This window comes from Triplophysa dalaica, chromosome 3 (assembly GCF_015846415.1).
Source record: "Triplophysa dalaica isolate WHDGS20190420 chromosome 3, ASM1584641v1, whole genome shotgun sequence".
Classification (NCBI taxonomy): domain Eukaryota; kingdom Metazoa; phylum Chordata; class Actinopteri; order Cypriniformes; family Nemacheilidae; genus Triplophysa; species Triplophysa dalaica.
The window spans coordinates 26,075,461-26,103,176 of record NC_079544.1 but is presented as its reverse complement, the minus strand read 5'-3'; the positions used below and the strand labels follow the sequence as shown (position 1 = coordinate 26,103,176).

Below are 27,716 nucleotides of genomic sequence, written 5' to 3'. Positions count from 1 at the left end.
GTTATTTCATAAGATCGTATAGTGTTTGTCCATCGTCCTCCAGACCGGCAGGCGACGTTTGAATAACGCGCTGAAGGGTCGATCCACCTGCGCGAATAAAATGACAAGCTTCCATTACGATCTGTTAAATACACGAAGCTTCTTCAATAAGCTTTATATTGAGGATATAGATTATGTTATATCTTATATCCATGTCATTTCTGTGTTGTGCGAATTATATAAAGTTTTAAAACAAATTAAACAGTTTTTAATTGAAATATATATATTGTTAACCGCAGAGCAAGCAGGCGACTTTTCTCTATTAAGCCCGGCCAGCTTGCAAGCACGTTTATAGCCTACTACAAGTCCTAACGAAGAACTGTATCACTGAAATCATGTTTTTATCATAAAACAAGTACCCGGGCCGGACTCTCCGTGTAGTACGAGTTACAGGCACAAAATACATTGCGCTTTAGTCTAAATGTGTTTTAATGAAAGATGACCGAGGTTCCGTCAGTGCAGAATAAATTTAAACCACCGTTTAACCTCACACATATACAATATAAGCATGTATACTTGTTTAATGATCAAAATCATACATTGATACAGTTCTTCGATATAAAATGGACTTGTACTAGGCTATAAATCATTTAAACTTGCTTGTCAATCTGTTTGGCCTTATTTGTTTAAATAATAGTGAAAAGTCGCCTTGCTTGCTCTGCATTTAACAATACATATTTACATTGAAAACGATTTAATTTGTTTTAAAACTTTGTATAATTCGCACTAAATGGAAATGGCCTGGTTACATCACATATAATCTATATCGTCAATAAAAAGCTTATTGAAGAAGCTTCGTATATTTAACACATCGTAATGCAAGCTTGTCATTTTATGCGCGGAGGTGGATCGACCCTTCAGCGCGTTGTTCAAACGTCGCCTGCCGGTCTGGAGGACGATGGACAAACACTATACGAGCTTATGAAATAACCGATTCGTCAACCGATACCACGATCAATCTTATTGATATTATACAGACATGAGCAAGGCCACCGGGATTCTTATATACATAATAGACTAAGCAGAAATATTATTTGGCACCTAAGCTGTGTAATAAATTTAGACTTTTAAAATTTACTGCCTTCATTTATTAATACACGATGTGCTTGTTTTACATCAGACGTTTTAAAATATCCCCTCCCAACTGCATAGACGTTTCTATTCATTTCTAAATAATCTACATTTCATTTAAACTGGTGCCATCTAAAGCCCTTTTTATGCATAACAGGCACACACTAACTCGTGAGCACGCAAAAAGTTTCTCGTGCGCACGAGATACTTTCGCTTGCGCACGAGATAATTTCGCGTGTTCACGAGATACTTTCGCGTGCTCACGAGAAACTTTCGCGTGCGCACGAGAAAGTCTTCTGTTTTTTTCCACCAATGTCCCTTCAGCGGCTCCGTAAAAAACAGGCTGTGTAAATAATGAAATAATTTTATTTTAAAGGTAAAATATTGCTTTACATGGATCTCAACTGTGAATTTGAATTCATCAAATACTTGCTGCATTGTGTAATTTTCAATATTCAAGACGTTAACGTAAGATGTGAACATACAATTGCACTTTACGTGAACAAAGTTTATTTTTATCCCAACGGAGAACATTTGTGCGGATTCAAGCATTTGCATGCTTCATTTTCTTCTACTGTTTTTCCTTGAATCATTACTTTTCAGGTTAAATAACAATGACATTATTTGGCAACATACATTTACAGTAAGCCTCATACACTACCTCTAAAAAGAACCACATTTACTTTAAATGTCCTTGAAGCCATGGAGGCAACATTGCGTGCACTTACGTGCAATTAACTCTGTGCAATGATAATAAAGTGCAATTTTAAATATATCCTGCAGATAATACACCATCTATTTTTATAGAACTTTTTCTGTAAATTATATTTCATCTTGCTGTATATAACACATACCTTTTACTACAATAGTCTATTCTTATTTTTTACTTGTACATATTTACATACATACATAACTTTACTCTCTATAGCTTTACTCTATGTTTATTGTATTGTATTTTTTAATTTATTTTTTATTCCCACAGGCCCTTATTTAAATCATCTGTGTAACTGTTTTGTATTGTTTGATGGTCTATGTGTGTTGTTGCTGATTCTGTGTACTGGATACTCCTGACACCAAATGATGATTTGCATGACAACAATTTTATTTACAGTGAGCCAAATACAGAGTAAATTCAATACTTGAGTTAACCTTTAATGTAAGCACAAGATTCACATGTGAGTGAAAGAAAAACACAATGCCCTAAAAACAGGCACTTGTAAAGTCCAGCAGACAGTGTTATAGTACAGCTGATATACCCGACAGCGTTTGTGTCAGCTTATGGACAGTACATGAATATCTAACACTAAACATACAAAGTGCTCAAGGAGAGTTTAGAAAACAGTCTCTCCTCAGCAAATCTGATTTATATTTGGTCTTGTCCATTCAAGGTCCACAAAGTTCAATCTTATTTTCTCTTGCATTTATCTTGCAGGAATGTATGCATTTGGTTTCAACGCAAGAGTTATTGTCAGTTTTTAAATTTCCTAAAACTGAGTACCGCTTTGCATAAACTGTACATGTGATGATGCTGGCGTTCTGAGATGGTTTAAACACCAGTGCACGTATGGTCTTATTGTGACTTCAGTTGACAGTTTGGACACACTTAATCATAATTTTGTATTATTAGTAATCATTTTTTAGAATAGTAATCAATAATCGAAACATTAAAAATATAGTAAAGTAGGCCTAATGTCAACAAGTGAAATACTTATTGTAAATATAGTTCAACAAATCAAAGTTATTTGAGACTTAGTCAATCATATGTTTATAAAACAGCTCTGAATGAGTTCTCTTTAAAACAAACAAACATACAAAAACAAATATTTTTTGGAATAAAATAAATAAACCGAAAGGTTTTTGAGCTCACAAACAACGTAAAGTGTGTCCAAACATTTATATGCATGTTGTATATTTCACAAGCTCGGCATTAAGTGCGTATGCAAATCCATGTTACGAGATTTAAATAAAAATGAAATAAAACGTTTGTAAACTCTTTGTGAGTTTTCTAGGGTCTTTTTTTCGTAATGTCACATACCGATCTCCATCTGCACCACGGCCACTCCGGGTGGTGCTTCAGCCACCCTCTTGCCCCTGTACACCAGCTTGGCCAGATAGCGAATAGACGGAGTGGCCCTGAAAAGAAGTTTCTTAAGTCCAGTTCTGTACTCCTGTCGTATCAAGCAGTACAGCACCGGGTTCAGGCAGCTGTTCGTGTGCGCGAGGCACACTGTGATGGGGAACGCGTAAGCTTGCGCGTTGTAGAACGCATTACTGAAAGGTACCAGGTCGAATTTGATGAGCACTCCCCAAAGAGTCAGTGCTTGGTTGGGTAGCCAACACAAGAAAAATGACAGCACCACGATGGTGACGGATTTGGTGACTTTGGAGCGGCGCTTGATGCGACCTCTCTCGCTTTCAGAACCGGGGATGCCGCTGACACGCTGCCGCAGTACGAAGCGCAACAGGAGGAGGTAACATACGCAGATGATAACGAGAGGTATCACGAACCCCAAAAGCACCTTCTGGGTCTGATAAAGACCCAACAACAGCTGTGGGTCCCAGCCTCCCGAGTCCGAAAAGCGCACTAAGCACAGCTCGTCGTCTGATATCTGCGCCGTGGTTGAGTAGACCGCATGTGGAATGGTGGCCACCACAGACACGGCCCAGATTCCCAAACTGGCCCATTTCACCTCCGCCGAAGCCGTCTTGGTACTTTGCATCCGCAGGGAGGAGGACAGGGAACAGTAACGCGCAACGCTCATGGCCGTCAGGAAGAAAACGCTGGCGTACATGTTCATGGTGGTCACCGAGCTTATGATCTTGCACATCACCTTTCCAAAAGGCCATCGGAAGTCCAAAGCGGTGTCCACGGCCCAGAAAGGTAGGGTCAGGACGAACTGCAAGTCGGTCACGGCCAGGCTCATAACGAAGCAGTTGATGGAGGACTGCTTGAGTCTGTGGCGCGACTGCAGCAGGTAGAGTGCCAAAAGGTTCCCGACGAGTCCCAGCGCGCAAACGATCAGGTAGACGAGCGCGATCACCACGCGCATTGCCATGCTCGAACTGTCGCCGTAGAGCTCCGGCGCGGACTCTTTGGAGAGGAGCTGTAGCCAGCAGCGCAGGGAGAGATTGTGGAGAGCTCCCGCTCTCTGGTTGAAAATAACATCACCTTCATCTAGAGCCTGGCCGCATGATGCCAAACCCGGTGCCAACGAGCTACCGTTCCCTTGCATTGCACAACTTTACGCACGACGCTGACGCTGACGCGAGGTGTTTAGCAGCGCTGATTTTTGTAAGTGACCATATGCAGCATAAGTTTTCTTTATATTTCTATTCTTACATACTTCTGTGTGTAAACTGTGTTCCAAGATCAAAATATCGTGCTGCGTAAATCTAAGACCAGATGCGCTGCATGACTCTCTGCGCTTGAATGAGCTTGTGGGAAGATTTCGTGGAGCTTATATAGGGAAGAAGGGGGCTGTGGTCACATGGGAAGTTGTTACAAAGACTATATTAAAGTCATTGTGCTATGCATATCAATTTGCATAAATGCCCTTTTCCAACTTGGTTTTACCTTTTCAAAACATCCTTTAGGAATGGTTCATGCAAATAAAAATATCCTTTATGATTCACTCACTCTAATCTCTTCGCAAATGTGTAGTCGGCTATGACACAACACCAATGACTTTGTATGAACACAGACATTTCTCAAAATATTTTCTTTATTGTCCGGCAGTAGAATTTAAGTCCTATACAGCACTCTAAAAAAACAGGATTTATTTTGTTTTTTGTTATTTGTGCAAGTTTTTGCACAGTTAGGTACATATTACATTTTTTTTTAAATAAAAACAATTTGCGAAAAAAACTTTACAAAAAAAGTGTGTAAGTAAATTAAATAAAAAAGCTGGGAGCAAACTTGTGGCTTACAAAAAGATTCCTCAAAATTGTTGAAAATGCATAAGAATTTTGTATTCAAAACTTTTGGGTTAAATAAAAAAATACTTAAATCAACGAACCCAAAATAGATGAATTATCAATGAAGTGTAAAGAACTTTCCCCAGTTTAGGAAAACTTATACCAGCTCTCTATGTGTAAGGCCAGTCGATGTTGTCAGGGATCGACAAGGTTGAACCCAATTGCAGGCAGATAGGACAACAGGAGATGAAGGGGTTAACAGATTTATTAAATAATAACAAGACTATAAAACAAAACAAAACCCACGAGGGGGAAAACAGGGATGTAATAATTATTAACAAAAGCAAGATCACTGACTTACTAAACTATAAAACAAACACTCGGAACAAACACTTGACTAAACTTACTAAACACGGGAGACAGGAACAAGGCAAGACGAGGGCATGAAACATACGAGAACATCCACAGCTTACAGGCAAGGTAAGACCAACGGTAAACATCAGGTATCACAAACCATGAACGCGCCCCAGACAAAGAAACATGAGGACTCTTTATAGGGAGGGTAATTAACACAAACTATGAAACAGGAGGGTAGGAAACGATGACGCGACTCGGGGAGAGTATGGAAGGCCATAAGTGTCAAAACCATTATGGAAGGCCATAAGTGTCAAAACCATCTCTCCCCACAAGAAACAGAGGATTCTGTATGATTCCACCTCTAAACCAAGAAATACCTGACAAGGAGAGGTGAAACCATGTCAGATGTATAAAACTTTTTAGGGTGGGTTTGAGTATGACCAGTTACACAGACATACACCTAAAATGACCCCAAAACCCATAAACACATTCGTAAGGCACAAATGTAGGCTTGATGATCAGTAATTTATTGTTCAATGCTTAAAATCAAACTAACAAGCTATTTTTGACCCAGGCAAAGTTACTAGGAAAAACATGAATTAATCACATTTCTAGTTTTTTGTAATGAAATCTTGATTTATTCCAGGAGGACTTCATCTGTCCTCAATAACAGCTAAAGGCTGTGTCCTCTTTTACTGTGTTTCTACATTAATTAATTTAAATTTATTTTATTTAAATGGACAACAGGAAATCTTAAAAAGAATGGGAAAGGAAAAATTTTTGAAAAATAAGCAAAAATCATAATTCCCTTTCTGTCGGTCTCTCGACGTTGGGTCGAGACAGATGGGGGTTCGCCCTTGAGAACCTATCATTTCGGCTGGTTTTGAAACAGGCCAATGAAATTGGCAAATTATATTTGCATCACATTTAGTTCTGAGGATCCTGGGAGCCTCTCACGACTACAACAGCGGTCGGCACGTGTTTGTGGCAAGAAGGAAGGCAGCTAACATGACTCACCCTTGGCCTCCTCCTGTGGAGGAGGTGATCCTCCTCCAGGTGATCCGCTCCCAGAGAGCCACATACATCCCAAGCGACCTGAACCAGACAGCCGACGCGCTCTCTCGTAAGTCGACGCCTGGGGGAGAGTGGAGACTGCCAGGGATGCTCTAGCGCAGAGCTAGCCGCGGGAAAAGCGGAAGTACGCCTTCCCTACAGTGAGCCTCATCGCACAGACTCTGTGGAAGGTTAGGGAAGAGGAGCATCAAGTGATACTAGTTTCGCCACACTGGACCAACTCTGAAACCTCCATGTCTGGCCCCTGGACATGTCTGGCCCCCCACAGTTGAGACCATTACTCAGGCTAGGGCCTGGCCACTAGTTGGCTATATGCCTATAAGTAGCGCCTCTTCTCGTCCTGGTGCTCCTCTCGCAGAGGAGCTGCTCGATCGGGAACGTGTTGTCCTTTCTACAAGAGAGACTCGAGACTAACCTCTCCGCTTCCACACCAAAAGTGCATGTAGCCGCGATTGCCGCTCATCACGACTCAGTCGTTGGAAAGTCTCTGGGACAGCACGACCTGATCATCAAGGCCCTTAGGCTCATCCACACTCCATACCCTCTTGTGGTCCTGGCGGGCCTTAAGAGGCCCCTCTTCGAGCCCCTCAGAGACGCAGCTCTTCCTCAGTTAACAATGAAGACCGTTCTCCTGACAGCGCTAGCTTCACGAGGGTAGGGGGGGACCTACAAGCATGCTCTGTGTCCCCTGATTACCTAGAATTTGGGCCCGGCGACACTCACGTGATCCTGAGACCCCGGCCTGGCTACGTGCCCAAAGTTCTCACCACTCCCCATCGGCACCGGGTGGTGAACTTGCAGGCGCTCCCCACTGGGGAGGAAGACCGAACCCCATCCGTGTCGTGTCAAGTACGTGCGCTGCGCCTCTACTTGAACCACACGCAGAGCCTCAGGAGCTCTGATCAGCTCTTTGTCTGTTTTGGAGGTCAGCTGAAGGGGAGGGCTGTCTCCAAACAGAGAGTAGCGTACTAGATTGTGGACGCCGTCACTACGGCGTACCAATCCCAGAATCGCCTGTGCCCGCGATCAGTGAGAGCTCACCCCACCAGGGGTATAGCCTCCTAGTGGGCACTAACGCAGGGTTCCTCTCTGGCAGACATCTGCAGAATACCACAGATCAGAAAAAGCATGGCTGCCATGATAAAGGGGCTCTGTTGAGTTTGGAGGTCATGTTAAATTTGGTCAGGATTCAAGACTTCACATTCTGTCAGAGGTCTTATTGGTATGCAAATGTGACGCAGTGTTAGCAAGAGATGGGAGCAGGAGTGAGATCATAGAGACAAAGAACAGTCAGTCAGCAAGTCTCTGTTTTCACCTGTAATCCAGAACAAACTTCTCAACCAGCAGTCTGTGAAGACAGTGATGGATAACATAAGAGGCTGAAGGTCGATATTCTATCTGCATGATGACCGAGTTTATTTCAGGACAACTATGTTGAACTACAGACTCTGATTTGCAGTGAGTGACTGTTTAATAAGAAACTCCTGCAGGACATCTAATCCACAAAAACCTTGACATGCACAGAGGAAAAGGATGTAACATTCATTCCTTTACATTTTATAATTAATTTCAATGGACTTTTCACTATTGACATTCCATACCCAGAATGTCTTGTTTTAAAGTGATAGTCCTCTCAAAAATTCTGTCATGAATTTCTCACTCCCTAGTTGTTCCAAACGTATATAAATATCTTTGTTCGGCTGAATACAGAGAAAGATTTCTGGACGAATACTTAGTTCTTGGACCCCATTGACTACCATAGTAAGAAAAATCACAATGGTATAGTCAAAAGTGCCCCAGAACTGTTTGTTGTCCTACATTGTTTCAAATATTCGTCCAAATAACTTTCTGTGTTTTCGACAGAATTTTTATTTTTGGGCGAACTATCACTTTAATAAACGAATACAAATTTGTATTGAAATTTAAAGCACCACACATGTATTAAAAACTCGATTGAGCAAATGATATGAACACGTCAGCGAATACAATGTTATATGACATTAGTGTACACTACACATGTTTTACAGTGTACAGTATGTCTTGATTTGAAACACATCCTATAATGTCATGACATACAGTGTAAAACAGGTGTAGATCATGCAAAAGCTGTTCATATAATTTAACTTTTTTTCATTTGATTATTTATATGTGTGGCTTGTTATACACTTTTGTTTAATAAAAAAGGAATCCTGTAAAACGTATTTCAAGACATATCATATTAGAGAAGTCGCATGTCCTTGAGTCAAACGTACATAAATACCCCATTTTTTGCAGCTGAATTGCTTAAATTTCTTTCAAAAAATAAATGACTCATAGAACTATATTAGAGATCTAGATGCTGCCTTCACCTTTAAATCAAGCCACTATTTTATCATATGCTCAATATCGAGCTGCTTGAAATGAGTTTTTAATAGATTGTATTCTTTGTGTTTTAATGACCTAGGCAATAAAATGCTCATCAAAGCTGAGATCATTTATTTACATCTATGAACATAATTCATCCTTCAAGTACAGCATGTTCTTATATACACACAGTTCAATTTAAAGAGTGAAAAACCTAAGAATAAGCTTGGCAACTGTAAATTCATTCAACATTTCCTGGGAAAAAAGATAATGCTTCATCTGTGCCGCTTGAAACAAAAAGAGGACACATAGTTAAAAAAGCCTTATATAAAAATGTATAGGACAGTCGATACACAGTAGGCCTATTCTTGTAGACATCTTTTGAAAGGTTGTCTTGGACAAAAAGAATGAAAATAGTTTTTATGTTGTACCGGAGCTCTACACTCATGTGTGAAAATAAAAAGGACTGGCCTCGTGAGCTGAAAAAACAGCGAGAATGATTATAATTAAGAACAATTGTTATTCTTCGCTGCCCCTCTTTTACCTCTAAAGTCTCACGTGCAGATTCTGCACCTGTGCTCTCATTGAACGGAAAGGTGCATTTGAACACATGGACACCAGCTTTTGCCCTTCGCCGCCCCTGATGCGCTGTCGATTTCACAATCTCAAGATGTGCGATACTCAACTGGTCCAATTACACACATTGGCCTATTCCAATTGTCACCTAACTAACAGCTGCGGGTTCACAGGTGAAGTACGGAGGGAATAAGAGAAAGCACTTAACGTACCAGCAGTGTTGAGTGTAACTAGTTACTAAGTAATTAGTTACTGTAATTTAATTACTTGTCACTTGAAAAAGTAAAGTAAGGTATTACTCTTATTCTTATATCTTATATTTTCTGTAATTTAATTGGTTATTTTTGATGTAATTAAACTAAATACTTTGTGTAATATGTGTGTGCAATAGTGTAATTAACATCAAAATTCAAAGTGAATGCTTTAATATATAATTATCACATTTGTAATACTGGGGTCAGTAAATAAGAGTGCTTTATGTAGTTTATATTATTTATTTGAATGAATTAAGAGAGCTGTTTCATGTCTATCCTTGAATCACTGAACTAATCAAGGTTGATGTAGAATATAGAAAGTAATTAGTAATAAGTAACTAAATACTTTTTGGAGCGAGTAATGGAGTACAGTAATCTAATGACACTATTGATTAGGAAATTAGTAACATGTAATTAATTACTTTTTCAGAGTAACTTACCCAACAATGTGTAGCAGGGTTATAGCCTGCATGAACAAACCATCGTATTTCCTAGTTATGAATCCAACAGGTTTAGAGTTTAATAAACAGAATGCCTGTAAACCAACGGTGAAAACAATGAGTGTTGTTTGAAATTCATCGGGGGGCTTTTGCACTGGGAATTATTAGCGAGTGATTCCAACCAGTCGAACACAAACTCTCGGTTTAATATTTGAGTTGTTCAGCTCGCAAATTAAATTAGAATCAGAAGTGCTAAATTGGCTTTGAGATTGTCTTCGCTGACATTGAGAATTGAATAGTGGCTTTTGCATTATTGAAGGGCGCAGAAATTTAGACTCGGCGATCTATGTTTTTCTCATATGTAGAGTGAACGCGACAAAATGAGACGTGCTGTCCGTGCATCAATCCCAGTTTATCAAGCCGTCACAGAAAAATGATCTTGGCACGTCGAGGCACACGACACTTGGCGGGAACATTTGTTCGTATGGCGATGTTGAGTGTTGGGCCAACTCTACATGATTAATTTCTCCCCTCAGGCAATGTTTAAAACACATGCCAATATTTGTAGTAGGCCTACATGGTTTTGCCGCAACTTTCTGGAATTGCATGCTGGGTAATTTCGTGCTGACATAACACCACGGTTACCGATGCATACTTCGCACCAAACCGTATTGAAGTAGAATAACACACAAATAACAGTTTATCAATGACATCACTTCCTCTCTTTCCCAGGGTGTTACAGCCAGCTCAGTGTGGTGGCGTGACCGGTGATGGGGTCGCTGTGATGATGCTCATGGTCTCCGTAGCTGTGATTGTGAAGCAGGGGCTCCATATCAGCGTACTCAGGTCTGAGGAGCTTAGTGTGCGGAGATGACGGCACGACAACATCCCCGCCGACCGAGAAGCCGGGCTGCATGCTGTAGACTTCCATCACGGAGCGCAATGACCTGGACTGAACTGCAGAAGAGAGGGGAAGTAGAAAACAGGCCTGTGATCAGTCACTCTTGGATGCAGTGAGTGACTCACTGTTGAATATTAAGTGTGTTCTCCGTGCAGTGGGCACTGTCAGGTTCAGCGGAGAGGAACCGATATCAGCGCCACACGCTTTTAGTATTTACATAGAATTAAACGCCTACAAACATAAAAGACAAAAAGAAAACACTAGAGCATAAACATACTGTGCCATTGTACAATAAATAAGATGAATTTGTTTTATAATGTAGGCTATACTGAAGCTGTACATCGTACCTTATAAAAAAAGAAGTATACTTTAAGTAAAGTTCAAGTAAGGATAGTATAGTAAGAATACAAATATCAATGTACTAACAGAGTACTTGTAAGTGTACTATTTCAATACCATTTGGACCTAAACTGACCCACTTTTTAGTTGATAAAAGTACACTTTTGCATACAGTATACTTCAATTGGGAAGTAAAGGAAACATTACTTTTTTATTAGTTGAAAAAATTCAAACTTTGAAAATGTCCCTTTTAATTGAACTTGAAAACTTTGCCTCAAAAATTAACTGAAATAATTTGAAAGCACTTCAATTATAATAATAAATAAAAAATAAAATAGAAATGAAATGAATAAATATTATTAAGCAAAAGAAAAAGAAAAATTAACATTAAAACTAAAGATCTAAAAATACCGGCTTATTTAAAATATTAACAAAACTAATATCAAAACTATACTCTCAGTACATTACTCGTGAAAGTGGTAAGCTACCCACTCAAATAAACACAACTACAAGACCAAAATGCTTAGAATACTTGATGAACAATGAAGAAAAATCTCTCCCAATGCTATTATAAATATATAAATAATATGAAACAATGTAATATTAATAGTTTGTTTTCTACATTTTGCTATATTTCACACCATAGGACACATGCACGATTTATCCCAAGTATAGGCCAAAGCTCATGTGTAGGCCATAAGCCCTGTTAAATAAAAGGAACTACATCTGTAAAATCATATGAGCCGTTTTTATAATTATGCAAGGCGAAAGCTTTGATCTGAAATGCGACATTGTTACATCCACCACAAGGAATTTGTTTAGTATATTTTCTGCTAGCATTACGTGTAACCTTGTTTTGTTTGGTGCTAAAAAAAGTGAATTGAACATTGTCAGTGATAAAACCGAAGACAGAGAAAAGGCTTGGGCTCATGAAAAATAAATGCGTGCGAGGTTTGCATGCATCTGTCGAGAGCTTTCGCTGTATGAAGTCTGACAGCTGTGACCCTGTTGCTTTCTCACTGCTGTCACTGCTTTTAAGAGTCCGAGGACACTCAGAAGTGCACCATAAATCTGTTCACCTCAATGCCACCGTCTCTTATATCTAATGCATTACAGCGGAAAGTAAAGGAGGTCAAGCCATGTATGAAAGCGTCTCTATGAAATACTGCGTTTTTGTGCTGTTAGTATGCTTCTTTCATTCTTATATAGAAGAAGGAATAAAATTATATGAAAGGCAAAATTAGAGATACACAGAAACTAAATTTCTCCACCGTTACAATAGCAGTTTATACAGAGCGATATCTGCCGATATCAACACCAATTCTTAAGATTACATTAATATTTCTTAACTTTCTGAATGTTATTAATTCATATAATGACTGTTTATTCAGACCATCAAACTCGTTATGTATCTTAATATTTTCTATATACATTGCACACAGGGCTGGTCCGGGAAGGAAAATTTGCCCGCATCAGCTCTCCACCGACGGGGTGTGTGCATGGTCGGGTCTGTCAACCCGGGGGGGCATGCATTCGTGTCTTTTGCATTCGCATTTATAATGTGTTCGTCTGAGTGGCCAACGCGTCCGTTCCGGCCCCATACGTTTGCGGCCCACCGGGAAAACACCAGATGGCCAGTCCGCCCCTGATAGCACACATTCATTGCATTTTCCTGTCCTCGGAGAGTCTACTTCAAAGTGTACTTCTATCAAAAACTTAATAAATGTAGCCTACTACAAGTATTGAACTAGTATCAGTATGTAAGTAGTATAGTTGCAGTATTAGGTATACTAAAATATATTTTAACTTTATAGAAGTATGCAAATGAACTTGAAGTATACTTATTTTTGTAAGGGTGTATGTCTCAAGAGTACTTTTAGTACGTATAGTAGTTATGCTTTAAGAGCATGGCATTAGCAATGCCGAGTTCATGGGTTCGATCCCAGGGATTGTAGATACAAAATAATATTGTTTGGAAAGACTGTTTGGATAAAAGTGTCTGTCAAATGCATACATGTACATGTAAGAGTAACAAGACTTAAAGAACAACTGGTTTTTACTGTCAATCAGATATGAATTCCATAGAGAAACGTATACAGACACAGAGACAAACATCTTTCACTGTAATTATGTCTGAATAACTTTATTCAGAATTAAAAGGGTCAATTTTGAAGTTCTATATATATTAATATAAACCACGGCCAAACCTTTGGCAGCGCTGATGTCCCCAGGATCCGTGGCCCTCCTGTGGAAACCGGGATGAAGGTTTGGTATGAGGATGAGAGAGAAAGAGAGGACCAGCACCTGTGGAGCAATAGTAAACAACAGGAGGTAAATCAACAGGCTGAAAAGGGGTCAGCTTATGACCCACATCCAGTAAATGTGTTTACTACATTCATTACCATCATCAACATCACTCTATCTTTCTTTGAAATACTTCTATGTAGAAACAGATGCTTTAATGCAAACAGCAAATCCTTCATGAGAAACAAATAGATTCACAGAATCATGAATCACTGAACTGCTTACTCTCCTCGGAATTACATCATCCAAAATAAATAAATAACCATCAGCCCTTTTGTTATATACAATAATAGAACTCTTTTGTTCCTTCCTTTTCTCCAATTTCCTTTTAAACACATTTTAATAGATGACGATATAAATTAAATCTGAAGTAAATGTGTCCCAGTCTGTCCTTTAGTCAGCAATATTATATTATCCAGACAGTTCACTTTGTTTATCTCCAAGAAATCCGTTTTCTTTTTAATTTGAACTCGCACACGGCCTACCGGGTTTCTTTCCAAATTATTCATTCATCTGCTGGAGGGAGTTTCGCTTTTGGAGTTATTAATAAAATGAACATAATTGTATCGCCTGTACATCTCAGACATGTGTAAATACCAGCGGGCACAGAATGTTCCGTACCGCAAACACACCGTGTTTTTTCGTTTGGAAATGTTTGTTTTATAAATATCCAGAGTGAAAATTAAACCCGGTTTAAAGTTGCTTTTTTTTACAGGTTCATATATTGTCATTTAAGTCTTAACATACTTCTGTATGGAGTACGCACCCAAGACTTTCACTCACCACATGTGGCGATGTGACAATAAAAGTTCACACGAGAAAAAAACACGAGATCTCCTTATATTCATTTTTATCCTAGACATCAATGAGATAAATGGAGAGCAAATGGAAATGTTTGCCTAAATGTCTCCATTAGAGATGTCTTAAACTGAGCTCAGATTTGTCAAGTCTGCAATCAGAATTCCAAATCTTTTTAAGATCTCAACATGAACTCAAGCATTTCTCATCAAATTAACCCAAATCCAGATCATTTCACCTCTACAATCTACATTCATTTTACACCCCCATACAATAATTACACTCCCATTTGTTTCTGTTGTTTTTCCCCAAGTAATTTTAGGAGAAACATCAGTTTAAAGTTGATGCTTCAATAAAACACAACAGAACTTCATCAAATCTCTCTGAGACATGAAATAGTAACATCTGAGCAAAACAGTTCTTTAATCATGTTTTTTTCACGTGCGAGTTCATATTGAGATTTCTGAATATCTTAAGTAAATGATGAATGTTTTATTATATTTTTTTTGGGGGGGGGTAAAATATCCCTCTTAATCATTTAATTCTCATTTGTGGGATGTTATGCCATTCAACCTGTCTCGAGGGTTTACAATGTTTTGATAACTTGATGTAATTGCAAGTAAGGATGAAAAAGTCCTCATATCTCTTTTCTCTGGTCAATGTGTCACTACAATTTCTGTTTATTCCTTTTTGTTCACGTAATTCTTTCTAGGTGTTCCAACTGCTTCTTTTGAAGATTTCCTTTGATTTGTGGTTCAGTTACAAAAGCACTGCGCCTGTTGGCACATTCACAGGACTGGCCGGTCTGTGTGTTCATCTGTCTCTTTTCAAGGCTCCTTTTCTCTTGTCTTCTTACCAGGATACAGGTGCCAGTTTGAGCAGGTTTACAGGAACTGTTCATCACCATAGCCTGCACACGACGTAACTGCTCCATCAGAGACCTGGCAGAGAAACACACACCGATACTCTGTGAATATGATCAAAACCCTTACAAAACAACAATATATGACAATATACTTAAGAAATATAATGCAATGTATTAAATCATACATTCAAACCAAGTACTTGTATTTTTCATTATATAAAAAGCAGCAATCCTTTATGTATTATTAAATATATTGTAATTTATTAACATAGGTCCTACATCGCGGCTGTCCTTCTGAAACCCTGTATCTCCAAATTTCTTGCTTTAATTTTTTTTCCAAAAATTATTATCATCAGTAACCCTTCATGTTTGTCACTGGATTTTGCAAACATCTAAGAAAAGTGCTTGTCAAGTATTTAATCATTAAAAAAGTAACAGTGTTTTTACCATTCCCTGAAAAACAGTCAATTAGTACACCAGAGGTTTCAGAAGGTAAGTAACAATATACCAAATGATTTAAAAAATACTTCCACTAGTTTTGAACTTTGGAGGTCTGAAGTGCTTTAAGAGGAAACGGCTGTTACACAAACATCTGTAGAATGTTTTGAAACTATCCAGATGGTTTAGTAAGTTATAATGTACCACTTTTTTGTTTTTACTACATTTGCCCCTTTAAGATGGTGATTAGATGATTTTATAATGCACTACAAGAGCCTGTAGAATTATTGAAGACGGACATGAAAAATGCTGGTTTCATAAAATGATTTCTTGAAATTTCTGTAATGATGGTAAATGAGACGTACACGTTGGTCTTTTCCAGCTGAAAGACTTTTTTCTGTAGTTCCAGATTTTGCGTGGTGCAGGCAACCATCCTACATGAGAAAAAAATGCAGTTAATCATTAAGATACATTGGACCAACAAACGTCATCAACCCCCACAGTCTATAAAACACTAGAGGGAAAATCTGTGATAAACTTGATTATTTGAAGGATTACTGCATTGACGCATAAAAACACATATTTGATTATTATAAACGCAATTAAATATACATATCAACCAATTTAAAGTACTTTTGTCTCATTATTTAATTTTTAATTGCTGCTGTTATCTCTCTCTTGCGTTTGTGTAGGAAGCTGCGTGTCAGCTACATGAATCACATTCTCCTACATCTCTTGGACTGGGACTTGGACTGGTGTTTAGAGGTCTTGAAAGTTGTTTTAATTGTAATGTGCAAAATTGACACTGTCAACGAAGTGCGTGAAAACCATGAAGCGACGCAAAAAGTTTGAGTAGAGAGTAAAGAGAAACAGACTCTCTTTTCACCACCTTTTTGTTTAAATCTGAAGAGTTTCAAGTGTTTGTTTTATTAATATAAAACATTAACATTTAAAGGACAAGTGACCCTCTGAATTGTAATCGAATCGATTTGAGAGGCCATTGAAGATTCAAAGCTCGAAAATGAAATTATAAGTTGACTTTATTATACTAACTAACTATCAATTGGCATTTTGTGTGTATTGTTTCATTTGTACCGGTAAGTGGATTTGGATAAAATTGTCTACATTCCTGCTGATGTCAGTCCACGTGACATCAATGGCGGTAAAATGACTATGGCAATTTTTTCTGATTGCATGATGAATGTAAGTCTCGCTGAAATGAGTTTGTCCTCTGGACAGATAAACCCTACGCTTCGTCCCTTAAGGGAAATTTCATGCCTGAATTTTGTGTGTTAGTGTGTTCTAAATAGTTTTCCTGAAGGATATTTCATTCCTTTGATCACAAGTTATGATAAGTCCGAGCTTGGATATTTAATGACTTTCGACCTCAATTTCAACTTCTTCAAGTTGACTTGGTAATGAGTTTTTCTTTGATGTTGTGTATGCGTTCGGGAAGAATCCATCCCTTTTTTTTCTTTTTACCCCTAACATTGCGGCTAAGGTTCATGCATGTATTTGTAAAAGTCAGGTACATTACAGTCAAAACTGATAGATGATCGGTTGTCTTATTATTTGAAAAAAGAGAACAAATGTTTTTAAGCTGAAATTATTTTGAAATTCATACATTAGATGGTTAAAACCCCATCTACAAATACACTGTTTTGTGCAGTATGTGCTTTTGTGCATGTGTTCACCTGTCCTCGAGTCCATCAACATATTCCTTCTTTTTCTTACGACTTTCCTGCGCCGACTGCTTGTTCCGGATCTTTCTCCGTATCTTCTTCAAAATCTTTTCTTCATACTAGTGAAAGCATTACAGGGAAGCATGGTAATTCTTATCTTGTTATCAGTATTTTGATACCAATCTATTATATAAAGGATGTCTTAAAAAATGATTTGATGCTGGTTTTACCAGCTCAAAGGAACACTCCACTTTATTCAGAAGTAAGCTCATTCTCCAACTCCCCCAGAGTTACCAAGTTGTGTTTTACGGTTTGGAGTCTATTCAGCCGATCTCCAGGTCTGGAGATAAAACTTTTAGCACAGGTTAGCATAGATCATTGAATCCAATTAGACCAGTAGCATCGCGTTCAAAAATGGTTTCAATATTTTTCCTATTTAAAACTTGACTCTTCTGTACTTAATTAAAATGTTGCGATTTTCTAGGCCGATATGATTAGGAGCTATACTCCCATTCCGGTGTCATAATCAAGGAAGTTTGCAGCCGTAACGTGGACACAGCAGGCACATTGATTTCTATTTGAAAAGTGGAGTGTTCCTTTAAACTGTGGAACAGCACATGACCAGCTAAGAACCAGCTTGAACTGGCACAAACTAGCAAACCAATATCAAAACATAACAAGCCAGCATGTGCTGTTTTTTTATCTGAAAAGGTCTGAGGCAGCAGACGCCACGTGAATCGAAATCACATTGGCCTAATCACTATCATTACCCTTTACACGAGGAGAAAGCAAAAAAGCTAAATATTATTTTAGGATGATAGGATTTAAGGTGTTATTTTGATGAGAACTTCCTTTTATCAGTCTCTTCATTCATCTCGGTCTGTTTAAAGCATCTTTTGTGTGTCTGATTCACCTCCAACAGAGTTGTCACACGTAGAGGATATGAAGAGGCTGATCTTATGTGCACTTGACCACGTGAGGTCATGATATCACATCCTCCGTTGCTTAATATCACAAATGTGCGTTTGTACCTTGTTGAGAGGCATCTGGCTGGGAAGACTGACTCCTTCTTTGGCTAAAAGTTTCTTCTCGTCCTCGCTGAGAATCAGCTCTTGCTGTGATTGCTGGGACGTAGCATTGGACTGAACACACAAACACACACATTACCCATTTCTAGCATTCACAAACAAATTGTTGTTCAATTGTGTGTGTACCATAACAACATATAATAACGTTAATGTAGCATCATCTAAAGTACAGCGAAACATTGGTGAGGATATGTGCTCTCTGGTGTACTTTATGTTGCCCTGTAATGTCCTCAGGTCAGTTTCTAAGCACTGCAGAAAATAATATTGATCAATCGCAAGCAGCATCGCAAAGTTGGGTGGTTGGAACTACAGGTCTAAAGCTGTGGTCAGAAGCATCGTTCTCTATTATTATGACATGTAGACTTACATGCATCCTTCTTTTGATTAAGTGCCATTATATCAATCATTCTAAATATATACAAATTTTTACATCTTTAGTTTGATAAGAAAATAGAAGCACTGTTGCACATGCGCATGAGCCTGCGAGCTCTAGGACCCTGGGGAATCCCTGTCCGGAAACTTATGAATGAATTAAATATAAAACAACAGATAACAAAAATAGGATAACAAAAGTAGCATTTAAAAGCAATGTATGTTATTTACCGCAAGAATTTGACATTACTTCAATTTGAACGTATTTCCACCATGTGGCATCATCAATCAAATTATTAAACTAACTTGGTTCAATTATGTACAGTGCGATATCTGCAGATATTATTACCGATTTTGAAGATTAAATGAATATTTCTTTACATTCTGAATGTTATGAATTCATATAATGACTGTTAATATTGAATGTTTATGTTATTGGCCGATATATCAGTGCATCTCTAGTCATCACTTAATGAAAGTCAAGTATGATCAATAGGTATGGAATATTATCGATATCATGTTATCACAATAGCAAAATTGTGTCAATATTATCGTGGTCACATGACTGTATGAAACTACAGGTCTTCCGGGCCTAACATTGTGAATGTTAGAAAAAATTAAAGATGGTACCTTTGGCAAGGTCCAATTATAACATCCCTTACAATTAACATATGTATTTTTACATAAATAGCTGAAACTGAAAAGTTGGAATAATTAAGCTTTCATTGATGTATGAGTTATTAGAATATCTGAGATCCAACCACTTAAAAGGAATCTGAGAGTGCAAAAAGATCTAATTATTGAGAAAATTGCCTTTGAAGTTGTTAATCAGGGGCACTGTGGGTGGCCAAACATTTACAAAAATAACGTTTTTATATATTTAAGGTAGGACATTTACAAAACATCTTCATGGAACATGATCTTTACTCAATATCCTAATGATTTTGGGCATAAAGAAAAATCGATAATTTTGACCCATACAATGTATTCTTGTCCTTTACTAAAAATGTTCCTGTGCTACTTAAGACTGGTTTTGTGAATCAGGGTCACATATCTCTGATGACTTTTTTGCCAGCCACAATACATTCTGGGATTGCATGCTTAGGAAGGGCCATTCTGCTTTATATTTCAGTCAAAATGAAGATTTTTACACAATGGGATAGAATGACAGTTTCAACCCATCTCCAGTATCATCTGACATTTCCACGGCTCCTCCAAATGGTTGTTAATAGAGTTCATTTGGATGTCACAGCTCATAATGTCAGAGCGAGACAGATTAGACACATAATATACATAAAAATGACAAAAAAAATGATCTGTCTCATAGTACTCACTGATTCTCCGATGTTGGATAGCAGCAGGTCTTTTACACTGAGCTGGTAAGCTTGATTCGGTTGAATTCTCAGCGCTGTTGTGATACACTGAGAGTCTGTCTGACCGGCAGGGAATAGACACGCCTCCCAATCACCTGCACATATAACACACATACACAGAATCAAGACTGCGGGTACAATAAAAAGTCCATTTAGTTTCTTAGGCTTTGAAAAGGGTGGACATCATTTCAAGTAAACCGGCTCAACCTTTCACTGTGAAAATCAAGGACACACGGCATGTAAAAGTAACATCACTAAAGGTAAAGATCTAATGCACCCAATAAAAAAATCTTTGATGTTATCCTCATGTCATTCCAAGCCTGTATGACTTTCTTTTGTCTGCAGAACACCAAAGAAGATAATAACCAAAAACGCTATTGACTTCCATTGTATGAACACAAAACCACCGAGACATTTCTCAAAATATCTTCTATTGTGTTTCACTGAATAAAGAGACACATACAGGTTTTGAACCACGTGAGTGTGAATAAATGATGAAACGATTTTTATTTGTTTTTATTTGATCTTCATTTTTTATTTCATATTTATTTGATTGTAGATTTCATATGGGGTTTTACTTCCGAATAAAGTTGTTCACAGAGGGATCATTGAATATGTCTCTGATGTTGTTAGAACGTTAGGTGTTAAACTTTACCTAACTCGGGATGCTGTGCCATGACTTTGACAAGGTTGAATGACCATACTTGTGTCCAATTACATTTTGCAATGAACTGGATTTAATTAGAAGTGCAATGATTGTGATTAACGGATTTGCAGCGCAGCAGCAGAGCGTCGTGTTTAACACGTGAAAATGATGTTTACCTGCTCTTTAAGCCACAGCTGCAAGGACAAACACAGAGTTACGATATCATGGCTTTAAGTGACCTGAGACCTGCATTAGAGGCAGAAAAGTGTAGTGGAGGACTGGGGTAAAACACTTGTTTGTTGTTGCGACCCCGAAAGATCACAGGTTTCCTTCCTGAGGTCATAAATAGGGATACATTCTGACTCCCGTTTTTACTACCTCAACAGCTACTTTGAACTCTGAAGTTTGAAAGTCTATTGAGTTGTGTGATGGTTCGGGAAGAGGGAATTCACACCTAGATCAATGGAGAAATCCGGCTCTGTGTTGCCGGCGGGTGCGCTGGGCTCCTCCTTCTGCTGATGAGGAGGATGAAGATATGCTTGGTGAGGGAGGATGACAGGGTCGGGCCGCGGGGGGCTGTCCAGGTGGTCTGACGGTGTGTCGTCACTGATTCCGCTGTCGCAGGGGGAGGGAACCCACAGGGGCGAGCAAGGGTTCGACACACCGTCTGACACATGCAACAGGGAGTCCAGGAAGTTATCAACAGCACCCTCACCATGAGAAAGAGCCTGCGGGAACACAGATGTCACCATCAACAATTCTAAAAACTAGCTTACCATCATTACATGGAATATTGAGAACTTTGAGTAAGAATTGCATTAAAATGTGTGAATTGAAACTTAATTAAATTGGCATTTTCTTAGGTGATTAAATGTATGACGTAATCTTGAAATTAAATGTAATTTTTTTAAAGCCATTTTGTTTACTCAGTCTGTAAGATAAAGAAAAAACATAAAAATATAAAATCTTTCAATAACCTGGCATTTTTGGTTTATGCTTGTAAAACGTTCTTAACAGTTCAAATTTTTAAGGGTTGTTATTATTTTAGTGGCTATATTCACGCTTGGCAAGTATATTTTTCTCACAATAGTGAACCATTTGTTGACATTTTACAAAAATAAGCATGTTTAGTTTTTAGTTAGCATTGCAAATTTTGATGCTCACGTAACCATAACTTTAACAAGCTGAAAATTACAAAGAAAAGATCTTTCCATTTTACTGAACAACCAAGCAAAAAGTTTTGGTTAAGAATAGATTTTCTTGCAGCATCAACACATCAAAAGTGACACGCAGTGTGTGAGGTTGACAAACGCATCTGGGTCAAATTCAGCTAGTGATTTGTGTGTGTTTCTCTCGGTGTTTGCAGGAAGATGTTATCAGGATGTCGCATTAATTATCCTAGTTATACAAATAAAAGATTGCAAGTGTGCACTCGGAAGAAGCTTCTTGTCATTTCACAGACGAACTCAGGTTACAAATAGCAAACAGCACATCACTCACGCGTTGCTCTGCAATTGACCACACAGGGTTGCCATGGTCACCATCTCTCTCCATATGAGCGTTCCTATGAGGCTGCTCGAGCAGAAAGTCCAGCAGCTCCATTCCCGTGTAACACTGAGAGAGAAGATTAAAATAATACAACCGTGAAAACATGACTCAAATGTTCACCTATAGTAAAGAAGTTGCCTATATAGATTGTGCTTGCAGGTCTGTGATGTAAATTGTTTGTTAATATTGAAATATTACAATTGTTGGATTTCTTCTGAAATTGGCACGGTCAAACAATTCATCGAGATTAATCACATCAGTTTGTGTTTACGTAATAAATGTGCTTATTTTGTGTTAATTAAAACACCTACATCTATATATTTAAGACGAATATAAAGATGAAAAAAACACTTATATATAATCTAAATTATTGGTTAATATAAATAAAAACATGTTAATATTTACACATGTATGTGTATGTGTTTATGAACAAAAAATAATTATGCACAGTACAAAGACATGTATTATGTAAACACAGACTTTTATCCTGGATGCGATTAGTCATTTCACAGCCTTATCTGAAATTCTGGAGAAGTTTTGGAACAGGATTGTTTACCTAATGTTGACAATACTAAACTGTCACAGACATTGTGAGGGATGTTAAATTGATGGCATTTGTGATTTTGCAGGTAAACAATTGGTCAAATATAAGAAAGCAACAAAGAAATAAACCAGAAAGAAAGCATACATAAAAACAGAGTCAGAACAGACTTCAGAAGAAATATATTTGAGCACAGATAAGAAACAAGAAAACAAAGTTAAGAGACAAGCTTTACAGAAAATACTATGTACCACAAAATAATAGAGACACTTGTTCTTTAAAGTCTTTGTGTGATTTATTGTTTTCAACATAAAACCTGTGAAAATGTAACCTTGATGTCTTTAATACTGTCTGAAAGATGAACAACAATGATAGGGAAGCTATTCTGTGCAAAATAATAAAATGTTTTTTGAATAAAATTATTAATTTCAGCATTTATCATATAATAACTTAAACTTTGAGTTCTGTATCTCATTACATTTTCTATCGTTTACAGCAATAAACACACATTTTCTATACTTTGTTGCACATCCTATATCATGCAACTTTAGCCTGGATTTCATAGACAGTACAAAAAGGAACTTATAAGAACAGATTAAAAGATTTGCAACATCATAAGAAATTGATTTTACATCATTAATCAAAAAAATTGTCTTATAGGATTGTGTCATTGTGCTCATAGAGATTGCAAGTTGTGCCCAGGCCAGAAACTATAAACTCTAGTCTCTTAAATAAAGTTATACTTCTTATGTACTCATACTTCTTATTTGTCTTCGTAACACTTGTGTGTGCCTTGATAGAAAACTTCCTTACTAAAGAATGAGGTAAGAAGCTGCTCAGGTTGTTAAAGTTTTGCCAGGTCTGTTGTGCCACCATCAAGTATTCATTTGAGATCCCACGACACCATTGTTAGTCCTAAACCCATAAACCCATGTCATGCTCTTATCAGTTTGCGACAGGCTCACAATTGGCTGTTATGACAAGGTCTGACAAAAACTCAACACAGAATGTGTCGAGAAACTATGGGATTGGACAGTGTATGTTATGAACACATGGTACACATCCAAACATGTTTGTTTTTGATAGATAGGCCAATGCGCATGTTATAATGAGCACAAACTCTCACAAGCGAGATGGTGCGGTGACAGTTTTACTTTGCTCATTTAGATCTTTTACATCTGTTGTGTTTCAGAGCGAAGAACATTAATCCACTCAAACTCAGCTCGAGACGACTCAACTTTTAAGCTTTCCCATCAGATCTGCTGGATTTATGGATACAAAAATTCACTAAAAGAACTAAACATGAGAAAGAATATCATGTTTTGAAAAACCTCTTGATGTATTTGAGCTGAAAGCCAAGAGTTAAGATTCTCTCTGACAAAAAAAGAAACCCTGCCCCAGAACTGTTACCTTGCCTAACCTCGGACTGTCGAAAGCCATTGGCTCAGAATCACTGTTTTATGTGTTATCCGTCATATTTATTTACCTTTTCAGCTGTTAAAGGGATAGCTCACACAATAAATGACAATTCTTTCATCATTTACACTCGTTGTCATGTGATGCGATACCTAAATGACGTTCTGAACAGAATAGAACACCAAAGAAGACATTTAAAAAAACGTTGATAACAAAACAACCCTCACTGACTTCCAAAAAAAGTTTGAGGTAGACACCAGCAGCGTCCCAAATCGCACATTTATGCACTATTCTACCCCATTTTGTATTATAAATAGTGCTAGTAGTGCGTTCAGATCATTTAGTGCACTTCAAGTACCCGGATGATGAACTTTTTCAACCGAAAATATGAGTGTGGAACTGTGGACACTTCACGCACTCAACGGTGGCAGATTCTCTTATGTAGTAAAAGGGAGGCGGGGCTATCAGGTGCTCCTCCAGATAAACTCTCCGGCAGAGTGATAACGCTTCAATCTGATGATGACTAAAGTATTGCTGGGCAAAACACATGAAAACTACATTAAATGTACAATACACAAAAAGATGTTTATTCACACGCATCGTGCCATGCGATTGACGTCATTTGCACTCGTCTGGGAAACCGATATACTTCCGATTAGTAAAAAAACATTTAGTATTCCATTTGGGACGATAAGACCCTTCAAAAATTCATACACTACATGGTTGAGTGCATAGTGCATAGTTTAAGGGCATAGTGGATACTATGTGATTTGGGACAGATTTCTAAACAATGACAAAGTCATATTTTACATTTGTGAATCATGCTCTTGTCCTAACAGTATGAGGCGTCACTTATCTAATAGTCAAGCAGATTCGTTTCAGGTTCATTTCTCCAAAAGTGAGATAAGCTTATCTCATCAGAGCAAAGTTTTATATGGTTTGTGCTTTTGCCCAAGGGAGTAACACACAAAACCACAGGCACTGCACAGTTTATCAACCTTTCAAGAAATTGAGAATTCCACTTATTCGCACTTTGACACAAAACAAATCTAAGATAAATACACACCATACACAAATACACACAGACAAAATCTTAAAACTCCAAAACTCCATTATCAAAGCTTTGAATAAAATGATTGCTGTGGTAAATCAAGATTGTGGATGGTGAAGTAATCCGTCGCCGTGACAAACGTTTCTCATGGTTGAGCAGCTGTGGGTAATTACGACATTTCAGGCTAATGGTGGATATTCGCTGAACTTCTCTGCTTCATCTTTTCCTAATGGAAAACTCATTGAAGACCCTTGGGTTAGCAATTCTTGTTTTTTTGTAAATCGTGCCACCAGACTAATTAGGAAAAGCTCATTATCATATCTTAGTTTGTTGTCACATCCACAAGGTTTTAAGGACAGATGATACACTAGCTCATCTGAAAAAATCTCAAAGAAGATTGTTCTTTAATGTCTAAATGAACGAGCTATGGGACAGCGCTGAGATTAAACAGAGAAGAAAGGAAGATATGATTCAGTAAAGAGATATAAGAAACATCTCAACTTGCCAAAATATTTCATCAAAATCTGTGACGTTGAGCCACAATCAGAAAGCCGTAAGAAATAAAAAATAAAAAATTTCCCCTAGACTTCAATGTGATTAAATGGTGCATGAGCATATTAAAAGTTTAAGATGCGTCTCAAATATTTATCTTGAGATAAAAAGAGCCAAAAACGTCCCTCGATTTACAGTTTCAGAAGGGATCTTATGACACAAAGTAAGCTCGGATTTGTCAAGTCTGCAATCAAAAGTCAATATTATCAGAGATCTCAATATGAAGATTTCTAATCAAATTGACCCAAATCCATATTATTTTACCTCGATGATCTACAATCCTGTATCTAAACACAGTCTCCTTGATTTTTTTTCTTCAAAGTAATGTTTAGTGTAGAATAAGTTGATATTCAAATAAAACTGAGAACTTCATCTAATTCCGTTCTGAAGAACCTTAGGAACCTTAAGAACCTTAGAATCATAGGTACTTTTCAGTTCTATGAGAAACTTACATTATGTTTAGTTTATGCAAGAATGTTAAACAATAGATCCTTCAGTAAAAACCTATCATATAAATAATTCTTGACATGGCTCTGGTACTTTGGACCTAAAGTGGCCCACATCCTTTTCAGATTGAATATTTCAAATAAATAACCAGCATGTCAAGAAAAATTATTTCCCTGTAAATAACGTAATTTCCTCAGAACACCTTCATTTCAGCATGGCAAAAACATTGAAAATCACAAAGGGTCAAATCAGAGAAAACACAATACTTCACCCCGTCTGAGAGAAGCGCCATGATCCAGGCACTCGATTCCTACAGCAATGCAAACAAACAAAAAAAATTATTAAATCCACCGAGAAAACCGGGTTTACGGGGCCGTGCTTCTCCTCTGGATGATTCTCTCATGCACTGCGTGTGTATGTGTGTTTCTTCAAAACAGCTCTCTGTTCTGGGCCAAAGTTGAAACTGTAGATAAACTCCAGATAATGGGAGCACGATGCAATTGGATTGGCAGTGGTAAGAGGGCTTTGATTGACAGGTAAAGGAATGCTCATTATGTGCTGTTTATCAGTAAGGAGTTTACGCTGATCTCATCAAAACATGTTAACCTGATAACAAAGAGGAATGACATCACTTTTATATGTAATGTAAATGGTGCTTAAGACCTTGATAATGGAGACGGTAAAAATAACGCAACAGTTTCGGCCTAAAGGGATAGATAACCCAACATAAAAATGATTTTATCATTTACAAATTGATTTTCTTTTGAGATATTTTGATGAACATTGGTGATCCCAAACAATACTGAACCCCATTGACTTCCCTTTTACACAAAACCACAGACATTTCTCAAAATATCTTCTTTTGTGTTTTAATCTTCATTTGTTTTTTCTCGATACACAAATGTTTTTTGTTCCTCTAGACATGCCAGCACATATCTGACATGACCAGAGAATAAGGACAGCCCTTTCAAAGGCTCACACACCGTTAAGATCAAAGTTCACATTGATTGGAACAGACACTGTGGGTTTTGTCTTTTGTTAGCTTTACAGATGGGGATTAGAGCCATTGATATTATTGACTCTGATAAAGTCCAGCACAAAAGACAGCTCAGAAAATCTCATTACCTCAAGGTTCCAGATTCTGGGTGTTCAAAAAAAGGAATAAAGAGGCAGTCTTATTTCATCCTCCATATCTGTTTGTGTGAGCAGCGCACTTCTGCACGTGTGTGTGTATGTGCTTTCAATTCCAACAGCACTGGAGCTCCAAAACATTATTGTCAGAAGCT

The 27,716-nt window shown here is 37.8% G+C and overlaps 2 protein-coding genes across 2 annotated transcripts; both read right to left on the bottom strand.

Annotated features, from left to right (window-relative positions):
• Positions 1–2,230: 2,230 nt before the first annotated feature.
• rxfp3.2a (relaxin family peptide receptor 3.2a) lies at positions 2,231–4,514 on the bottom strand. The gene has a single exon (XM_056743792.1). It carries the CDS (start codon positions 4,341–4,343, stop codon positions 3,138–3,140), a length of 1,206 nt encoding a protein of 401 aa, XP_056599770.1. The 5' UTR covers positions 4,344–4,514; the 3' UTR covers positions 2,231–3,137.
• Positions 4,515–8,916: 4,402 nt separating this feature from the next.
• Positions 8,917–26,849, bottom strand: creb3l3b (cAMP responsive element binding protein 3-like 3b). The gene is made up of 10 exons (XM_056743222.1): positions 26,702–26,849; positions 22,376–22,489; positions 21,330–21,603; positions 20,191–20,324; positions 18,428–18,538; positions 17,409–17,515; positions 16,080–16,148; positions 15,268–15,352; positions 13,517–13,613; positions 8,917–11,026 (listed from the first exon to the last, which is right to left on the bottom strand). The coding sequence occupies exons 1-10, from the start codon at positions 26,720–26,722 to the stop codon at positions 10,806–10,808; spliced, it is 1,233 nt and encodes a 410-aa protein (XP_056599200.1). The 5' UTR covers positions 26,723–26,849; the 3' UTR covers positions 8,917–10,805.
• Between the last annotated feature and the right edge of the window lie 867 nt (positions 26,850–27,716).

Coding starts and splice junctions, on each gene's coding strand:
- rxfp3.2a (XM_056743792.1), bottom strand. CDS start 4,343: ATGCAAGGGAACGGTAGCTCGTTGGCACCGGGTTTGGCATCATGCGGC.
- creb3l3b (XM_056743222.1), bottom strand. CDS start 26,722: ATGGCGCTTCTCTCAGACGGG. Junction 16,149..17,408: donor GTTGATGGACTCGAGGACAG/GTGAACACATGC, acceptor TTTCTCATGTAG/GATGGTTGCCTGCACCACGC. Junction 11,027..13,516: donor GGACATCAGCGCTGCCAAAG/GTTTGGCCGTGG, acceptor TCTCTTCTGCAG/TTCAGTCCAGGTCATTGCGC.